We start from the raw sequence: 20,883 nt of genomic DNA, 5'->3' as shown, positions 1-20,883 counted from the left end.
TATCGTGGCCACCCTCACCTGGAACGTAGAGAGAACCGTCCGGGAGGCCCTGGCACGAAGCCCGGACCCTGGAACTGGGCCGAAGAACAGACTTTACATCCCACCAGAAGCTAGGGCTGCAGTCCTGGACTTCTGTCACGGCTCTAAGCTCTCCTGTCATCCAGGGGTGCGAAGAACCGTGGCAGTTGTCCGGCAGCGCTTCTGGTGGGCGTCCCTAGAGGCCGACGTCCGGGATTATATCCAGGCCTGCACCACCTGCGCCAGGGGCAAGGCTGACCATCGTAGGGCTTCGGGTCTGCTCCAGCCGCTGCCCGTGCCCCATCGCCCCTGGTCCCACATCGGCCTGAATTTTGTCACGGGTCTCCCGCCGTCCCAGGGCAACACCACCATCCTCACGATAGTGGACCGATTCTCCAAGGCGGCCCACTTCGTGGCCCTCCCGAAGCTCCCGACGGCCCAGGAGACAGCGGACCTCCTGGTTCACCACGTTGTCCGGCTGCATGGGATCCCAACAGACATTGTCTCAGATCGCGGTCCCCAGTTCTCCTCGCACGTCTGGAGGAGCTTCTGCCGGGAACTGGGGGCCACGGTGAGTCTCTCATCCGGGTACCATCCCCAGACCAACGGGCAAGCAGAACGGGCCAACCAGGAGATGGAGCAGGCCCTGCGTTGCGTGACAGCCGCACACCCGGCGGCCTGGAGTACCCATCTTGCCTGGATCGAGTATGCCCATAACAGCCAGGTGTCGTCAGCCACCGGCCTCTCCCCTTTCGAGGTATGTCTGGGGTACCAACCGCCTTTGTTTCCAGTGGTTGAGGGAGAGGTCGGTGTGCCCTCGGTCCAGGTCCACCTACGGAAGTGCCGTCGGGTGTGGCGTGCCGCCCGTTCGGCCTTGCTGAGGGCCCGGATGAGGTCAAAGGCCCATGCAGACCGTCGGCGGACCCCGGCCCCTGCGTATCGGCCAGGGCAGGAGGTGTGGTTGTCGACAAAGGACATCCCCCTCAAAGTGGACTCCCCCAAGTTACAGGACCGTTACATCGGTCCCTTCAAAATCCAGAAGGTCATCAGTCCAGCCGCAGTGAGGCTTCAGCTGCCGGCCTCACTGCGGATCCATCCTGTATTTCACGTGTCCCGAATCAAACCACATCACACCTCACCCCTCTGTACTCCGGGTCCGGCACCGCCTCCTGCCCGGATCATCGATGGCGAGCCGGCTTGGACTGTGCGCCGGCTTTTGGATGTCCGTAGGATGGGTCGGGGGCTTCCAGTATTTGGTGGACTGGGAGGGGTACGGACCTGAAGAACGCTCCTGGGTGAAGAGGAGCTTCATTCTGGACCCGGCCCTCCTGGCCGATTTCTACCGCCGCCACCCGGACAAGCCTGGTCGGGCGCCAGGAGGCGCCCGTTGAGGGGGGGGTCCTGTTGTGTGGGCTGCTGAAGAGGAGGTACTGCTGGCCCACCACCACCAGAGGGCACCCTGCCTGGAGTGCGGGCTCCAGGCACCAGAGGGCGCTGCCGCCTCACAGGAGCAGCCGGGGTGACAGCTGACACTCATCACCTGTGACAGCTGTCACCACTCATCTGATCTGCATCGGTATATCAGCAAGACGTCATCTCCACCTCTTTGCCGAGATATCGTTCTACCTGAAAGGTAATATCCTCAGCCTGACTGCTTGATAGAAAGCCTTTTTGTTGTGATTTTTGTGAGTGATAACAGACTTTTTCTCCAACGAGAGGTGGAGGTAGCTTCCCTGCCGTGCAGATTGCTGGGTGCAGACGCACCCACGTTTAATTGTGTTTTTGTTCCTCGCCAGCAGTACCAGGTCCGACACGCGGAGGCAGTGGCCACCTGGGAGTTCGGGACTTGGCGGCTCCAGTATTCCCGGGGTCTGGTGGCGGAGGAAATCGTGTGGTTCCGGTTCTGCTTTGGACAGGCGTCTCCTATCTTCGAGCCTGCCCACACGACACCTTGTAATTTGACCTTTGATCTATTGTGTAATCTGTTGTGTTTGTTGTGCACGTTCGCAACAGTAAAGTGTTGTTATTTGACCTATTCCATTGTCCGTTCATTTGCGCCCCCTGTTGTGGGTCCGTGTACTTACACTTTCCCAACAAAAGCTGTCTCAAGGTGTGTCACATGAGGAAAATCTAACCAACCCCTAAAGCAAAGACACAGGTGACAGTTGTAAGGAAAACTCCCTCTGATATTAAGGAAGAAACCTAAAGCAGACCAGACTCAAAGTGGTGACCCACTTCTTAGGCCAGTCTAACAGTTATGAGGTTTTTACAAAGTTTTATAAAGCTTGGGGGAAAAACAAAACATCAGCTGCAACAATTTCAGGCATGGGATCCCACCGTCCGTCAGCCTAGCATCCCACTGTCCACAGACACCACTCTCACATATTTCGCGTCACTTAAGTTGAGGTGTAGTAAGTTGCAGTGCTTTGTGTGTATGTTGTCATCATTAATTTTCATAGAGAAATTTGTGACATTCATGAGACTCAGGTGAATGATGATAAAAGGTGATAGCATGTCATATCACTGCAATGCTCTGGCATGCCGTATACAGCAAGTACATTTTAATGGAAAAAACGTGCGCTTTAACTGGCACACGGCATGCGCTGGCGTGTGCCGTGCGGATTGTAATTAAAGTGCACCCTAGCCAGCTGCTACTATGTAGTAGATAAAGTGTGATGCTTGCTACCTGACCTGAGTACCACGTGAACTGCGAAAATAAGGGCTCCAAAGAGCGGGTCGTGATCTAATATATAAGGCTGACCGTGTGTGTGTGTGTGTGTGTGTGTTTGCGCACCTACACTTTCAACTTAAGGTCCCCAGTGACCTCCCCCTTGGTGCCCCCCAGTCACCATAGCAAGCTTGGTGTCAATTACTTAAATACTATGGCTGTGCACAGCAAACACACACACACACACACACACACATACATGAGGTCAGCTTTATATATTAGATTTGATGGGTGTCTTGTCCCACAGCAACTTTAAAATATTGCGCAATGTTTTTTTCTGTTAGCAATTTATTCTATTAAGTGTCCATTTAATTCATTAAACATTTAATATTCAGTTTTATTATAAATCATTGAACATGTGTCCGGGAATCTCCAGGAATTGTCACCTTATTGTGGTGAAGAGGTTTCTGTGTCCCTATGAACCTGTGAGCGGTGTTGTCTGGAGCCTTTGTGCTCCTGGTAGGGTCTCCCATGGCAAATACGAATGGTTCACAAAGAGTCCATGAAAAAATGAGGCAGAGGAAACGTGATCTGATCCAGAGAAAGCCCGGGACAGGTGGCCCGTCAGCGAGCGCCTAGTGGCTGGGCTTGCCACAGAGCCTGGTTGAGCACAGCCCAAAAAGGCAATGTGGACCTTCCATCTCCACCCTGTGGGCTCACCACCTGCAGGGAGAACCGCTGGGGTCAGGTGCACTGTCTCATGGGTGGGAGTGAAAGTCAAGGGCTTTGACAAACCAGACATGGGTGGCAGATGCAATCTTTCTGGGTGTGCATTGTCACCTCGTTGAGGGGGAAGAAGCCAGTGCTTGTTTGGGAGGTGGAGTGCAACCAGTTAGATCTGGTGGGCCCCGCTTCCACGCACAGCCTCAGCCCGGAACCACTCTCCTTGATAGGGGTTGGACCGTATTTTTCTGTGGAGGGGCGTAGGGTGTGATGGGCATTATGGGCCTCGTTGCACCAGACTCAGTTTGTGCCTGGTAGTTTTTTAAATCTTTTTTTATTGCAGTCATTATGCATGGATCTTGATTAACATTTTGAACATATCATCTAGAAAATAGGAGAAGAAACTACACAATCTGGCTAAATAAACTTTTTTCATGTTCTTGCATCCACTGAGACTGTTTTCAAGGATCTACAGCATCACTGTTTGCTTTGGCTTTTCAGCTACAATTACATTACAGCAGTTGTTCCCAACTTTGGAGGTCATGCACCTCTGGGCACATCCTGACTAAGTTCTTGCACCCCTCCGGCCATGGGGTTGTAGGTGTTGGAGAGACTGTTCATTGTGCAGCATTTGTCTTTTGTGTAACCAGTTACACATTTCCATGGAGTAGCTGAACATTCCAATGTCCACCCCACGTTTTATGTACAACTGTTCCCTCAAAATATAAACCGAAGCCCAGCCAAGAAGTAATTTCTGATTTTCTTTAAAGGCTTGCAGAGCATCCTGAACGTGGTAGAGAATTTTTTGATGTTTCTCCAAAGTTTTTCCCCAAGTCCAACTCTGGTGTCAACAGGGAATAAATTGCTTCTAAAACATGGATTTGGGACTCTGTCAGAGTGACTTGTGTCTACAGTGCCCCTATGGTTACTGGCCATAAAGCAGTCTCTTTGGGGATCGTTGCCTGAAGCGCCATGAAACTGACATGTGGCCTGAAGGGTCCCTCTGCCCTCAACGGTGCAGCAGCACATATTTCTGATGCAGAAATATTGCATCATCCTTAAAGGTTTTAAAATTGTTGTGAATACCCTGGAGAAGAAGGTTGGGATTCTTTCCAAACCAGTAACTTGTGCTCCATCACATGAACCTGTGTCTACAGGTTTGTCATCATTGGGTGTACTGAACTTCATAGTTAAGAAAGCCTTTTTTGTGTAATCACAGCCTTCATCCAGGTGTTCCATGGTCAGGAAATTGTGCTGCAGTGCCTCTGTGGGTGTGATCCTTTTTCTCGGGTCAGTTTGAAGTATTTTATCCAGCAGGTCCAGAAACTCATTCAGGTCTTGATGCTCACAGTCATTTTCAGTCGTGTATAACTGTTTTATCTTTTCCAGTTTTTTGAAAGGAACCTTTCGTATATCTTCCACTGCGATGACAGACAGTTCCCTGTATTCTGATGGAGGTTTGAGCCTCCAGACATCTCCGTGTTTGTTGAAGAACTTGTTAGTATATCGCCCCTCATTCAGCATGTCTGCTGATAGTTTACCACGAGAACAAAGGATAGCTCGCAACAAATCATATTCACAGTGTACACGGTACAGGTGATGTCCTAGTAACATACATGCTGACATCAATCCTACTGACCACATATCAATGGCCTCTGTAAATTTGAGGCCTAAGATCACTTCTGGAGCCCTCAGAGACAGAGGTTGAACCTTTCTGACAACCTTTACATCCGATTTAAGTAAAGCCACACCAAAGTCAATTCATTTGACAGATCTATAGAGCTATTACAAAATTCAGCTTTAATCATTATTGCTAGAAATGTCAGACAAAAAGAACTTTCACTTTAATTCTTTATGGTTACGGGGCAACCAATAATTTAATGCTTGAATCCATTCTCTTTATCTATTTATCTCCCGGGTGGGGGGGTTGAGGGGGCAGTAGAGGTGAACATTATTATACGTGGCCCATGCAGATACTGGCAGGCTTTGCACCGTGTCAGATTCATCTCGAGGTTCCCTCCTATGCGCTCAAATCATTTCAGATGCTGTTTTGTCACCATCAGAATATGTGATCTACGGTTAGATGGTCCTCAGACTGCTCATGGACCTCCATCCTATAGGTGTCCCATCTCGACCGCACCCAGAGAATTATGAGCATGTGTTTCACACTCCGGGCCGCTGGCAGATTTTGACCGTGTGGACTTCCGCAGATGGCTGTGAGAACGTTTTGGAACTGAAACCTGACACCTTTCGGATGCGCGCTAATTCATAAGTCAGACGCCACTCTGCGTGATTCTGGCTATGTGTGACAAGGGTATAAGGGCAATTCTAGAGGGGAGCTTTGGCCGTGCTGTTTATGAACAGGCAGGATCTGCATATCCTGACTGTGGCACTTGAGAAGATGAGTCTGTATGTTTGTCCTGGATTAAAGATTCCTGGACATGGCCAATAGAGGTGTACCTATGCGGTGAAAGTGCTGGCATTGCAGACCAAGAAACACCTGGGGAGAGCTCATGGAGCCATACGTTTCTGCTGTCTTCAGCAGCTAGTTATATGCCGGATGCCCTACCTGACACAACTCCACATAACATGGAGAATGGGCGGGGGCAGCCCTGAACTGGGAACCTTCCACATGTCTCCAGTACCCCTGCTCCACTTGATGGTCCTTTTAAGGACCATTAAAAAAAAAAAAGTACATGAACATATCAAAAATACATGTTTATCAGGAGGACGATTCCGTTCACCCAGTCTCACATTTACCATGATTAGGCAAAAAGTGACCAGTCCTAAACTGCTAAAACAAAATCCTGCTTCTCCAACATCTCACAATTTGAAAACTCCAATCTAAAAAAAAAAGTACTTTAGACCGGGAATTGAAGTCAGAGCTCTAGTATTGAAATGCTGACCAAACCCTTCTTAGCTTTGGCTGTGACGTCATTAAGTATGACAGCACCCGTGAAGTCGGTGGACTTACAGTGCACCTAGAAAGAATTCGCAGCCTGTCACCTTTTCCACATTCTCTTATGTTACAGCCTTATTCCAAAATGGAGTAAATTGATTTTTTCTCCTCAAAATTCTACTCAACACCCCACAAACATATCCAGATCTTTTAGGACATAGGCTTGAAGTATGCAGCCGCTAATCTGGGACACAGCCATTTTTAAGATTAACCTCAGTTAGTGTGGCTAACTCAGTAAGAGTCAGTAGTCCAACACGTCATGTTAGTGAAACAGAGTCCTAGTGGTTGGCTTCACATTTGGAGATCCAAAACGACACTGAATGGCACCTATACTGTCTCAGTATCTGCTGAGGCTAGAGGGCAGACTTGGGCTTAAAGGGAACTCTGGAATTCTTCAACCTTAGTGAGGCAGATAGGTAACAATAATTGGCAGAGATGTTCACATCTGGCAGAAAGTATGGAAATTTGCATACAGAATATTTGAATTACGCTGATTTCATATGTTAGTGGATCCAAGCACTTTTCCCAGGGGATCCAGAAGTAAAATGAGAATTAAAGATGGCCGCCAACATTATTGGTTCATTAGATTGCATACTCCAATCTTTGACACCTCATCACCTTTGAATGTTAGTAGGACAGTTTGTCAGTAGGAGTCAGGCTAGCTCAGTGTTTAGAGTGTTGGTCTACTTATCCAGGTAAAATGCAGGCTCTCCTGGGAGAGCAATTCAAATGAACTGAAGCAGAAGTCCTGGGTAAACATGCTAACAATGTGAAACAGGTTTTAATCTGTTGGTTTTGATGAAATCCAAATTATATGCAGCAGTAGTTTGATGTCATCGAATGTCACTGAGTACATTTACAGGTAAATTAGGCAGATATTTTACACTTAAGACTGGCTGGAATACCTTGTCATTTTTCTCAATTTGCAGATGGCTGTTCCTATGTAAAAGGCTTGTTAAAGAGTCTATTTCAGGTTGTTGGTAATACAGTAATATTTTTGAAGGCAATAGAAGCTTTGGATAACAAGAGGCCTGACGGTCTTCTTTCCAATAATTTCATAACTTATGTTCTTTATTTTTCAGGACTTGTGGTATCTGGTGGCGGGTGAAATGTAGAGTAGAATTAAATTAACTGTATAATGAATTAATAACTAATGTATCAAAAATTAATGCATTATTATATATTAATAACCATATTATTAATTCAGCATATCAAAATACCCTTGTGTACCAAAATTCAGTAACCTGTGTCCCAAGATAGTGACTATCAGTGTTTCAATGTAGCAGCCATATTGGAATTGAAGATGGCAGCCAACCCAGTGGTTAAACCTCTTGGATCTGGCAATTTTTGGTATTTGAAAATACCCATGTATGCAAAATTTCACACTTTTTGCCAGAAGTAAACATCTTTTTACATATCTGCCCCACTACCTGGGTTCTGTTTTTAGATGCTTTTGGGTTCATCCTTTCTTTGGTTTAAACCGCCAACACTATCACAGGCTCAACAGCTACATAATGTAAGTGGACATGGCAAACTAAAAACCGCTTGTTGTCACCATTGAATGGGTGAAAATATGATCAGTAGTCCCCGGTCGCATTGAGAGGATCCCTGCAGAGATAAACGCATACGTGTTCACGTCACTAATGCAATGAAAGGTTTTAAAGCAGCTGCTTACCTTAGCCTCCTCTCTGTTCGACAGGAGCGCCGCTCTCCACCGTGCAAGTGATACTCATCAAACTGAACATGGACAATGTTTTATTAAAACATGGCATCACCTTGATTGGCAGGTTTGACATCACATCTCTGGGCGTCTACAGACTTTACTTATCTGAGGAATGTGTTACAGGGAAACTAAGTCAATCAAACAAAAATCCGATCGGCCAAAGGAGCTTCTTAACAACTGACTGGTTTCAAAAAGCTTATAATTACAGATTTCCCACTTCCATCCCAAAAAGTATTCATTCCCACCCCCCACCATTAAAAATAGCTCCTAAATCGCAAACTTAAAAATCAATCAAACAAACAAAAAAACACAGTTTAAGTCAAAATGCCATGACACATATGGCACGAGTTTCCCTCTGAGGTCTTCAGTATAGTTCTGAAGAATGCAACAGATGGTTATTTGTATATTAATTAGAACACAATTCAAGGTGGAAATTCTTAATGCCTCTTGAAAAAGACACCGGTCATACTGTAGCATGCCACTGACTTCATATTCAGCAAAGAAAAAGAAATGATTAAGAACTATACATCTGTCAGCACAGAAATTTCCATAAATATATCAGACAACTGAACGTCAGTCAGAGAAAACTTCCTGAAGAGCAGAAAGATGAGGGGTAAATGCCACCTGTACAAATAAACACCGGCTCTGGCTGCCACCGGGACTCGGATTAATCTCATAATACAGCAGTGTTCAGAATAATAGTAGTGCTATGTGAATTAAAAGATTAATCCAGGTTTTGAGTATATTTCTTATTGTTACATGGGAAACAAGGTACCAGTAGATTCAGTAGATTCTCACAAATCCAACAAGACCAAGCATTCATGATATGCACAATCTTAAGGCTATGAAATTGGGCTATTAGTAAAAAAAAAAAAAAAAAAAAAAAAAAAATAGAAAAGGGGGTGTTCACAATAATAGTAGCATCTGCTGTTGATGCTACAAACTCAAAACTATTATGTTCAAACTGCTTTTTTAGGCAATCCTGTGAATCACTAAACTAGTATTTAGTTGTATAACCACAGTTTTTCATGATTTCTTCACATCTGCGAGGCATTAATTTTGTTGGTTTGGAACCAAGATTTTGCTGGTTTACTAGTGTGCTTGGGGTCATTGTCTTGTTGAAACACTCATTTCAAGGGCATATCCTCATCAGCATAAGGCAACATGACCTCTTCAAGTATTCTAGCATATCCAAACTGATCCATGATACCTGGTATGCGATATATAGGCCCAACACCATAGTAGGAGAAACATGCCCATATCATGATGCTTGCGCCACCATGCTTCACTGTCTTCACTGTGAACTGTGGCTTGAATTCAGAGTTTGGGGGTCATCCCACAAACTGTCTGCGGCCCTTGGACCCAAAAAGAACAATTTTACTCTCATGAGTCCACAAAATATTCCTCCATTTCTCTTTAGGCCAGTTGATGTGTTCTTTGGCAAATTGTAACCTCTTCTGCACCTGTCTTTTATTTAACAGAAGGACTTTGCGGAGGATTCTTGCAAATAAATTAGCTTCACACAGGCGTCTTCTAACTGTCACAGCACTTACAGGTAACTCCAGACTGTCTTTGGTCATCCTGGAGCTGATCAATGGGTGAGCCTTTACCATTCTGGTTATTCTTCTATCCATTTTGATGGTTGTTTTCCGTTTTCTTCCACGCGTGTTTTTTTTTTTTTTTCTCCATTTTAAAGCATTGGAGATCATTGTAGATGGACAGTCTATCATTTTTTGCACTTGCGTTTAAGTTTTCCCCTCTCCAATCAACTTTTTAATCAAACTACGCTGTTCTTCTGAACAATGTCTTGAACGTCCCATTTTCCTCAGGCTTTCAAAGAGAAAAGCATGTTCAACAGGTGCTGGCTTCATCCTTAAATAGCGGACACCTGATTCACACCTGTTTGTTCCACAAAACTGACAAACTCACTGACTGAATGCCACACTACTATTATTGTGAACACCCCCTTTTCTACTTTTTTTTACTAATAGCCCAATTTCATAGCCTTAAGAGTGTGCATATCATGAATACTTGGTCTTGTTGGATTTGTGAGAATCTATTGAATCTACTGGTACCTTGTTTCCCATGTAACAATAAGAAATATACTCAAAACCTGGATTAATCTTTTTAGTCACATAACACTACTATTATTCTGAACACTACTGTACATAAAATGAGTAAACTCTGTAGTATCGGTAAACTCTGATTATTATTAGCTGTGGGGAAAAAAACAATTAAATAAAACTCCAGGAAAATTAATAATAATAACAACAAAAGAAAGGTTTTCCCAGTGGTTCTCATGCAGGAGAAGTCAGGATATTTGGAACAGATATGAATGAATGAGCAGGTTTATGGTGGCCAAGAAAGGCCACAACACTTCTAGATGTAGGCAACAAAAGCAAATGCAGAAAATGCTTACATAAAAAAACCTTGCAAAGAGAGAACTCAACAATAAGTTACATCACATGAATCAATTTAATTTGATAACAGTTGTTCTAAATTCATGAAGTGTACAGAAAAACACAGGAGTGCTGCAAATAGCTACAACACAGTAGAAGTAGGAACAACACTAACACAGGTTTCTACCTGGCAGACGTGAACTGACAGATCATTTAGTGCATCACGGTGCAACGGTATCTTTATCCCTGCCTTGCCAGCAGACCTGCCTAAGTTTATTTATTTACCTTATTGATGACTTTAATATTTAAAATGGCTATATTTTTACATTTTATGATTTTATTTGCAATGCACTGATCAACATAAGTTCATAAAAGTCCTCCAGGAACAAACTTTTTGTGTTGTTGGTACTTCCTTTGTGTTGTGGAACTCTGCAACAAGTGTCAGTTTTTTGTGAATTTGCAGTAAGTGTGTTAACAGATTAAACTGTTGTATGCTGTATTTGTGTTCTCCGTGTTTGCAAGAATTTTCGCAATTTGCAAGACTTTTTTCTTTTTTGACGGAACAACCTGTTGCTGAATTCATGTAGGAGTCCTTTGTATTTGTGGTTTCTGCATTTGCTAGCATTTTCCTAATTTGGAAGTGTTGTGGCCTTTCTTGGACACCGTAGATTGCTAATCTGGCTCACATAAGAAACACAGCTGTTAAAAGGACTACTGTCTTTTGGGTTCTAAGATACTTAAAGTTGCTATTCCTTTAGTTAATCTACAAAATTCAGGCTAGCCAGCGCCCTTCACATCATTTTAAGTATAATTACAGTACTTTACAGGTAAGGGAACAGAATTACCTCAACAAGGCTTTGGAGAGAAGGAGAGGACCAACAAAAACAGGAGAAATTCAATGAGCGAATACCAAAACAACAATAGCATCAAGAGGAGTTTCATTTCATGAAGTGGTTTGTCCCTGTAACTGTACTGTTTATGGTGGTAAACATGTTCACAGAGTAAACACACTGCGATGAGAAGTTGTGTTCCTCTCCCATTTATCGTACCTCATCACAAGGCATTTTCATCCAGTTTCCTTAGCTTCATTTTTAAAATATTCTTCTCTTCTTGATGAATCCTGCTCATCAAATTTGTTTTTTGTCATTTCTTCATAGAAAAACACCTAAGTACCAGCTAGGCTCCTTCACAGTTCATTTTAGTGCAAAGAGAACACGCGCTCCCTCGCTGCCTCATGTTTTGGCCAGAACGTTAGACCTGACAAAGAAAAGAGAAGGGTGAAGAGGTCGATGATGAAAAGTATGTGGAAGTAAATTGATATCATCTCTCATTTGAAATGTGCTTTGATTCTCACCTGAGTGCTTTCCACCTGTCCTTCTCAACTTGGTTCTCTGGACTCTCACTCTCGTAGGATGCAAGGTAGAGTCCTGTTAAAGGACGAGAAAAGAATCCAATGGAAAATAAAAGGAACTAATATTAATGACATTTAAAATGCATCCAGTAATAATTTGTTGTCACCACTGAGTAAAGATGAGAATTATACCCTGTAAAAAAATAAAATAAAAATAAAAATTCATACCTATCTACCGACCAACCAACAAACCAACCGGAAAGTATTCACAATGCTTCACTTTTCCACATTTTGTTATGTTACAGTTTTATTCCAAAATGAATTCAATTAATTTTTCCCTTCAAAATTCTACTCACAGAACCCCATAATGACAAGTTTTTTTTTTTAATTTTTTTGCAAATTTATTAAAAATTTATACACTTTATTTTCCTATTTTCATATTTAACTGAACATACATAACATACCAACAACAACAACAAAAAATACAAATGTAAATGTCAATTCCCCCATCCCCCTGAGGCTTAGGAGAAAAAACAAAACAAACAAACAAACAAAAATCTAAGAAGTCACATGTACATAAGTATTCCCACCCTTTGCTCAATACTTTGTTGATGCACCTTTGTCAGCAATTACAGACTCAAGTCTTCTTGAATATGATGCCACAAGCTTGGTGCACCTATCTTTGGGTAGTTTTTTCCATTCCTCTTTGCAGCACCTCTCAAGCTCCATTAGGTTGGATGGAGAGTGTTGGTGCACAGCCATTTTCAGATCTCTCCGGAGATGTTCATTTGGATTCAGGTTTGGGCTCTGGCTGGGCCACTTAAGGACATTCACAGAGTTGTCCTGAAGCCATTCCTTTGATATCTTGGCTGTGTGCTTAAGGTCATTGTCCTGCTGAAAGATGAACCATCACCCCAGTTTGAGGTCAAGAGCACTCTGGAGCAGGTTTTCATCCAGGATGTCTCTGTACATTGCTGCATTCATCTTTCCCTCAATCCTGACTAGTCTCCCAGTTCCTACTGCTGAAAAACATCCTCACAGCATGATGCTACCACCACCACGTTTCACTGTAGGGATGGTGCCTGGTTTCCTCCAAACATGACTGCTTTAAATCAGTTTAAAATGGGTTCAATCAAGCCAGCTGGTAAATAACACTGCAAATGTCTGTCAAAATGAACTGATCTCAAATGCAACAGTAGAGTATGAGCTGTCACAGTTGAGATGCTGGAACAAGAAAAACTCGCATTTTCTTTCTTGTCAAAAGATGTTAAAGGATGAATCCATTAACAAAACATCTGACTTTTTGTTCAGTTAACTAACTGAGAGAAAAACAGATAATTTCAGCTGGTGGATGAGCGTGTTCAGCCTCACCGTCCTCGCTAAAGATGGGAGCGGTGTGGAGGTAGTGTAGGATGGCCCGATCTTGCTCGAATGGACACTCCACCTGTTTCCACGTCATAAACTCTCCCACCTGCCGTGCAAGCTCCATAAATTTCTAAAAATGAATATGGTCATTATTAAATATTTAAAACGGCTGAAGAAACAGAAAAGACAAGAGTGTGTGTGTGTTTCTCAGCCTCACCTCAAAGTTGACGTGGCCGTTTGGCAGCCGGTTGGCGCATCCTTCATTCAGGAAGTAAATGTCTTTGATGAGCAAACTGAAGAAGGGAATCACAATCTGTTGAAGCAGGGACAGAGATGAAGAAGGACACATTTGACGGCACCGTGGTTACTGAGTCACAACGGCGGCGTGGTGCTGAGCTCTACCTTCTCTCTGTTGCTGTTGGCAGTCTGAGAGCGATGGGCCGCCCCCCTCAGGGCTGTCCTGTAGTTGTAAAAGTTTCCCGTCGGATCCATTTGATGCTGGCAAAGAAAACGGCACAGAAACATCTCGTGAGCGTCACTTTTCTCGCTGTTGAGTGCTTTCTCAGCCATCAAACAGGTTGGATCGTGTTTACCTCCAGGATGAAGAACTTGGCGGTCTTTGCTTTGCCCCACGTCTTCTTCAGTCGTGACACGGGAGTCATGTTCATCCCGGCTGCAGGAGGACGTGTACAAGTCATTTTTAATGAAAACTTCTAACATGTGGCGTGTACTCATTGAAATACTTACAGATGATGGCCATCAGGGAGTTGAAGTTTCCGATGTTGAAACACTCCCTGGCAACATCGATGAAAAACTCGATCATCTGAGCTCGCTGCTTTTTCTTAGCTGGCTGCATAAAGGAACCATAGAATTATAAAGATATTCTTTAAAGCAATGGTTCACGTGTTTTTGTTGTCACCCTCTCCTCTTTTTTCTTTCTCACTTTTTATGTCCGTAAACAGGATTACGTCAAAACTACTGTACGGATTTTGATGACATTTTCACCACAGATAGATATTAGGCCATGGAAGACTCCACAGAATTTTGGGGGTGATCCGGACTGGCGGATGTCAGAAATTTATGGTTGCTCTTATTTTGTGAATGCAGTCCTTTCAGTCCAATACTGTAAATGGGGTGGAGGAGTTTAGACACATTTTATGTCTATTTTTGAACATAATGATGAACATACTGCAGAGTTTTGGAAAGTATATAAAATTATGACAAATCACAATGTAGACAGTATAGGCAGTCAGTCTCTGGTGCTGAGAAATGAAGCCAGTGCAGAAGTGCCAAAGCCTACAGTTCCTCAAATGACACCTCGAATCTGGCTCCAAAAGTACAAGATGACAGTGCCTGATGGCAACATTTGACACCATTTTATTTGAAAACCTCTGAGTGACACCACAAAGGGTGTATTCAGTATATATACAGTCTAATGTGATGTCATTATGATCATGTGTGTTACACGTGTGAGAGATGCATAAGAAACAAGCTTTTTCTGCACTTCTTGCTTCAGAGACAAAGGAGCTGCTGCTCACTATGTTTGCCAGATAAGTGAGTGTGTCTCTTAAAGCAAGCAAGTAAGACATATGTCACAGAAGTCTAAAACAACTCAGGCCTAAATTTTGTTTATAGCATTGTTGTAATTTTATGCACAGAAATTATGGGACTTTTATGACGTTTAATACAAAACTCATTCAGATTTAAATGTAAAAATGTGCCGCCACCCCCCCCCCCCCCCCAAAAAAAATCTCACACTATATATGGCCCCTTTAAAAAAAAAAAAAAAAAAAAAAAAAGGCTGCCAGTGGAGAGTGACTTTATTATATTTTCCCACAACCTTAATTCTTGGCAGCCTTGCACAAGCAGTGAAAACCCTATTTAATGTTCAAACATAAATAAATAAATAAATCTGTGCTAAACATTTTTTTTTTAAAATCTCCACCAACACACACATACACACACACACACCAGTCCTGACTCACTGTGTTTGCTGTGCACCATTCCAGGAGGCTCGTCACACAGTTTCACGGAATCACTTTCATGTGATGTTTTTTGTTTGCTTCTCTTAAAGAAAGTCTTCTTAATTCTTCATATTGGATAAAATTCTTAAAATAATTTTTACATGTCTCACAAGAGTTTTTGACACAGCCAAGAGTGTAGCAACCTATAAAAGCCATGAGGGGGCAGTGATACGCTGTGTTAATCCTCTCTTTAAAAAAAAAAAAAAAAAAAAAAATCATGAAATAATTTTTTGATCAATCAATATCGTAAATGTAAAAAATCTAAAGTGTATAAAGTTTATTAATACATAAAATATGTAAATATCACGAGAAAAACGAATAAATACTCTGAACTACCAATATTCCACACACAGTGTGATGTAAATGTGACATGTACATGTGGTAACGGCACAGGCTGTCCATAGTGCTGTCCATAAACATTTTCAGGATCATGTCAAGAATATCCATGTCTTTCCACAGTGTCTGTTCAGCTTTTTTTCGGAGACAAAGTCATTTTTCAACTCACCATGCAGATCTCAGTCGCTACCAGGTAACACAGTCTGTTAAACCATCGCACATACGCCTCCAGATTGGAGGTTTTCTTCTTCTGCTCACTGAAGCATGGCTGCTGATTACACACAAACACACACACTAAGTACAGGAAGTGCTACCACTGTGACTTCCTCTGATCCTAATTAGCTTTGTATTTACAGAGCGACCTCCTGTATGAGGGTAAGCGACAGTCAGCTGAGAGCAGAAATAACAAGATTACTGGCAAAGTGAGACACAAACATCACAAACCAAGGACAGAAGAAGTGAAAATCAGGCGACAAAAACACAAAATGAATGTCTGAAAAATCGTTTTCCTGTCATTATTCCTAATCAGATTTCCTTTTTTCCCCCCAACCCCACTCCATCCACATTCGGCAAAACATTTGCATGTACAAATATCTTTGAAGAACACATTTATTTTGAATTTACATACATTATATGCTCACATTTTATGATGTAAATGTGACTTTACCTGCGTCCCATCCAGTGGATCTTTTTGCACAAAGGCTTGGACAAATTCTTCCGGTCCAATGTGACTCAAATGTTCCTGGAAAACATGCCAAAAAAAAGAAAAAAAAAAGGGGGGTATAGCCCCATTAATAAGTCTTTCATTTCACTAATGGAAGACAATCAATAAGGGAAGTAATGACTCACTGACGTGACTCACTGGAGTCATATTTCCTCAAAGTGACACTTGAGAAGATTTCCGTTTCTGTTACAAGGTGCGCAGATGTGTGAACATATAAATAAATGCAGAAAGAGCTCAACACACGGGTACACACACAAAACAGAAAGCACGATGAGCTCTACTGTTGTGAACACATGCAAAAGCAGCACTGCAGTCGTCCCACTTTGTCTCTTGTTTTCCACACAGTTCAATAATTGATGACATGTTCAATCCACACTCCTCTTCTCTGGATTACAGCTGCAACATGCACACTGAAGTTTGTGATGACATTGCCACACATCTCAAGAGGTTGTTGTTGTTGTTGTTTTCCATTCAGCTGCTCCTGTTTTTTGTTCGGGGTCGCCACATCAGATACAGCCAGATCCGTATTGGTATTTGCCACAAGTTTTACACCGGATGCCCTTCCCGACACAACTCCAGTGTAACCTGGAGAAACACATACAGCTGCTGGTGTTCCAAAGAGATCGCCCATCCAAGTACTAACCAGGCCCCGCACTGCTTAGCTTCTGAGATCTGACGGGATCAGGCTGACACAGAGCAGATCAGCTGCCCACACATCTCAAGAGGGATTCTCCGAATTTCTTTTTCATTTTCAGGAATTGATTTTCCTGAAAATGAAAAAGAAATCTTTGTTATTTGGGAAATTGTACGAATTTAAAAAGTGGTAACATTTTATTGGCCTACCCTGTATGTGTGCGCTGGTCTGTATGTGTGAAGCTGTCAGGTCACATCCATCCAACGGCTTTGTTTGAAGCCCCAAGCGCACCACTGATGTCTGGGATGATGTCACCTCTCAGACAATGGTACAATCACCACCATATATGTGTTTAAGCCAACAACACACAGGAACAGAGAGATGGCACCAGGCGTGCAATGTGAGGCGCACTTGAGATTATCTTCTCACATTCTAATACATCAGGTTAAATTCTATTAAGAACGGTGTCGTGGACTTCCTCATCGCTTCCGACTTCCACCTGTCCTCACCTCCCTCCCACCTTCAAGCACCATTTCCACTCCTCCCCCCACCCGGTCTTTGTTTACATCTCTCACCCTGACCTCTGCCCTGGCCTCCTCCCTTCCTCCCCACCGCCCCTCCTCACCAGCTCCACATGGGTGAGCTGCTGCGCCAGCGTGTACGGGTCATTGCAGATGGACAGCATGTCCTTCTGGATGGGTGGAGGCTTTGTCTTGTAGACCACCAGCTTGTCAGAGATAGAGGAGGCATTGAGAGAGACCTTCACGATGCTCTCCTCCCCCTGACTCATCAGATCCAGTCTCTGGCTAAGCTTCTGCAGCACTTGGTTCAGGGTTTTCCAGTACGCCTGGAGAGAGAAGAACAAACATACAGAAAACTGTTGATTGGAAGTGCTTTCAAAATCACACTGCACCACAGATAGTGAAGCAGATAACAGAATACTTACAGAGGAATATTTCAAATGGTGAAACAAGCACCACATTTGGCACAAATACTCCTTCGACATTACTCTTTTGTAAAAGCATGTTATCCAACTAAATGTTCAATAGGCAGCCAGGTAGGGGTCAAATGAAGATTTACACAGGGGTGAAAATTTAAAAAATGCTCCAATAATATTGAAAACCTATACCAAATTATTTGTCTGATTGCAAAGATTCCAAAAAGGTACAGTCTGGACTATCTGTGCCTGAATGTTATGGAGTTATGGGGTAAAAACAGCAAGAATGGTAACAAAGGTGAATTTCAGTTTGTACAGCGGTCAAAAGTTAAAGTTGCTAAAATTTTGGTAAAAAGTGCTGCAAAAACGCCTACTATATAATCTTTAAAATGTTCCCATTCAAAAACATTTGCGTCGTGTCATTTGTTGGTCAAAGAGGATAAATTCATGAAGCATTTATTGTTTCATTTGAAGCTGATGTGCACTGCGTCATTAACTGGTTGTCGCCAGATGATGCGTCAGAGAGTTCATTCGGTCAGTCTTTCTCACAACTGACCCGCAGCCACAGCTCCCTCGTGTCTGAACACACCGGTCAGGAACAGACAGTCACCTGTAAAAAACACCTCATTCATCACCACCTGCCCGTCCCCCTTTTTCCCCTTTCCCTGCCTTTTTCCCCATATTCTCCTCTTCCTCCTTCTTCCTTCTGCTCTCTATCCTCCTCTATGCCCCCCCCCCCCCCCCCCCCGCCACCTTCTCAATCCATCTCTTTTCCCTCGAGGCTGTGGGCGCAGCCACTCCTCTAACATCCTGTCCTTCCTCCCAGTCATTACCTTCTTTCTTTGGCCTAAAACACTCCCTCTGTCCTCTGTAATGCACGACTGTGAAACATGCAGCTCCTGCTCCTCACCCTACAGTGACACTCTGACTCCTTCCATCACCTCACTACAGCTGTAGTCATGGTGATGGAATTTATTTCGCCATCAGAGCGTTCCTCACTGCAGTTGCAGTCAGACTGGCCACACTTGCAGTGCGGCTCACAATCACACAACTTCATTTTCAGTGTTAAATACAATGGCCTGACCTTCCACTCGGTGCAAAAACAGTGCAAAACGCAAGAAGTGTCATTCCTAGTTTCAACCTGACACCTGCCATTTTTACCCAAGGCCATCAAATATAGCCATCGAGTATTACGAAGACTTTGCATCCGTTGTCTGTGCTCATCATAAGTTCAGTTCTCTTAATGCCAGAGTCTTCAAATTCACAGGGAACATTCTTGGGACACAGACCTTGGACAAGTTCAAAGATGGCTAACCTTGACCTATTCTAAGAGGTATTTTATGAGGTTAAAAAGTCACATTCTGTTACATTTTTTTTTTTTTTTTGCAGGGGTGACAGCCAATCAGAGTAGACTGGCACCGTGACATCAGCGGCTGGTCTAGCTAGCTGCAAACTCTGTTTCATTTGTGTGCAAATATGACCTCTTTGTCATATATTATGTAAAAGCTAGTGAGAAACAGACACTTCTAAAACTTAAAACACTGTTTTTGTAACTTGATAACACCTCTGAAGTGATTTACAAGACATTTCACGGGTGTCAGCATGGTGACGTCACAGACTGGTCTCTAGGTAGCTGCAAACTCTGTTTCGTTTGTGTGTAAATATAACCTCTTTGTCATATATTATGTAAAAGCTAGCGAGAAATAAATACTTCTAAAACTGAAAATGCTGTTTTTGTAACCTGATAACACCTCTGGAGTCATTTACAAGACATTTCACGGACGTCAGCGTGCACGCCGACTTCCGCTGACTCAAAGCTAACTTCTGGTCTTGTCTAATGCTCATGTATGTGCACACGCTCGCCCTCCTGCAGACAGTTAAAATGTAAATAAAATAAAATATTGTTTATGATTGATAGAGGGGCTTTACTGAACATGTACAAGTTGTACGTAAGACAATAGGATTTTAATAATGAATGTAAATTATTTCTATACATATGTGTGTGTATATATATATATATATATATATAGTGTGTATATATATATATATATATATATATATATATATATATATATATATATACACACACATATGCACACTACCAATTAAACAAATGTAAATTATAAAAAAGCAATGCCCATACAGCCAGGGCTATTTTAGCATTATGTTATTTTTAAACCATGTGCCTGCTTCCTCTTGATCAGGATACCACTTGTGTAGATGCGTAAGTCTAAAAATGAGGTGTGGTCAGCCATGTAGCTGGTGCGATAACATTGTCCATCAACAGAAAGGGTTTGCACCTTAGATCATCAAATCCAGGTTAAAACTCCAGTGTTGTCTTTCTCTGTATGGTATATTAAGTGCAACACTAACAAAGTACATAAATGGCTTCACAACACTCTTATGCACACAGCAACATGCAATGCTGCTGCATAGAGTTATAAAGCTGAACTGAACCCCCAAAATTAACAACAAAATAAAAGCAACAACTTAAAGGAAGAAGCAAAACTTTAATAACTCTGGTTTGTAGCATGCGTTGTGGAGAACCCCAATAAGACCTGGTCCACATAAAAGAACACTGCCCCCTAAGCATACACGTCACTGACAACGACCTAAAAAATGCCACACCATCACCAAAATCAGTCTGGTCTGATAAGATATGATGATTACCTTAGGTCACTGGTTCACGTCCAGGTCTCGCAACCATACAGTAAGAGAGGAAGGACCAGGATCCTAAAGATGCTCACCTTGCAAAAGCATCAGAACTGTGAAACATCTCTGTCCAAGGATCTCATGATTCCATAAGCTCTTCACAGTCATCTATCTCTCAGGGTCAGATCAAGCTTCCTGAGACATGAATGTCACTGTGAAGAGAATCCCTCAACCCATTTGACACTGTCACCATAAACAGACACACTTATGTTGGCTGAGTCCAGGAAGCCATTCAAATCTGAATCTTAGTCTTGATCTAGGACAACAACAAATCCAGATAATCAAACTACTTACTCAGCTTTTAAAGTGC

At 42.9% G+C, this 20,883-nt stretch overlaps 1 protein-coding gene across 2 annotated transcripts in view; it reads right to left on the bottom strand.

The window, feature by feature from the left end:
• Positions 1-11,454: 11,454 nt before the first annotated feature.
• The window catches only part of LOC117519983 (ras-GEF domain-containing family member 1C-like), a 67,340-nt gene continuing 57,911 nt past the window's right edge, over positions 11,455-20,883 (bottom strand). The window contains exons 5-14 of one of the 2 annotated variants that reach the window (XM_034181276.1): positions 17,550-17,771; positions 16,234-16,308; positions 15,736-15,837; positions 13,954-14,056; positions 13,800-13,879; positions 13,609-13,704; positions 13,424-13,519; positions 13,213-13,336; positions 11,845-11,917; positions 11,455-11,747 (exon numbers count right to left, since the gene is read on the bottom strand). In XM_034181276.1, coding sequence (XP_034037167.1) covers positions 11,723-11,747; positions 11,845-11,917; positions 13,213-13,336; positions 13,424-13,519; positions 13,609-13,704; positions 13,800-13,879; positions 13,954-14,056; positions 15,736-15,837; positions 16,234-16,308; positions 17,550-17,771 — 996 coding nt within the window. In that variant the 3' untranslated portion in view covers positions 11,455-11,722. The remainder of the gene's footprint in view (positions 11,748-11,844; positions 11,918-13,212; positions 13,337-13,423; positions 13,520-13,608; positions 13,705-13,799; positions 13,880-13,953; positions 14,057-15,735; positions 15,838-16,233; positions 16,309-17,549; positions 17,772-20,883) is intronic. The other variant, XM_034181277.1, reaches the window with a different exon arrangement.

The sequence above is a fragment of the Thalassophryne amazonica genome, chromosome 11 (genome assembly GCF_902500255.1).
Source record: "Thalassophryne amazonica chromosome 11, fThaAma1.1, whole genome shotgun sequence".
Taxonomy (NCBI): Eukaryota; Metazoa; Chordata; class Actinopteri; order Batrachoidiformes; family Batrachoididae; genus Thalassophryne; species Thalassophryne amazonica.
The sequence above is the reverse complement of the archived record's forward strand: the minus strand, read 5'-3'. Positions and strand labels throughout refer to the sequence as shown.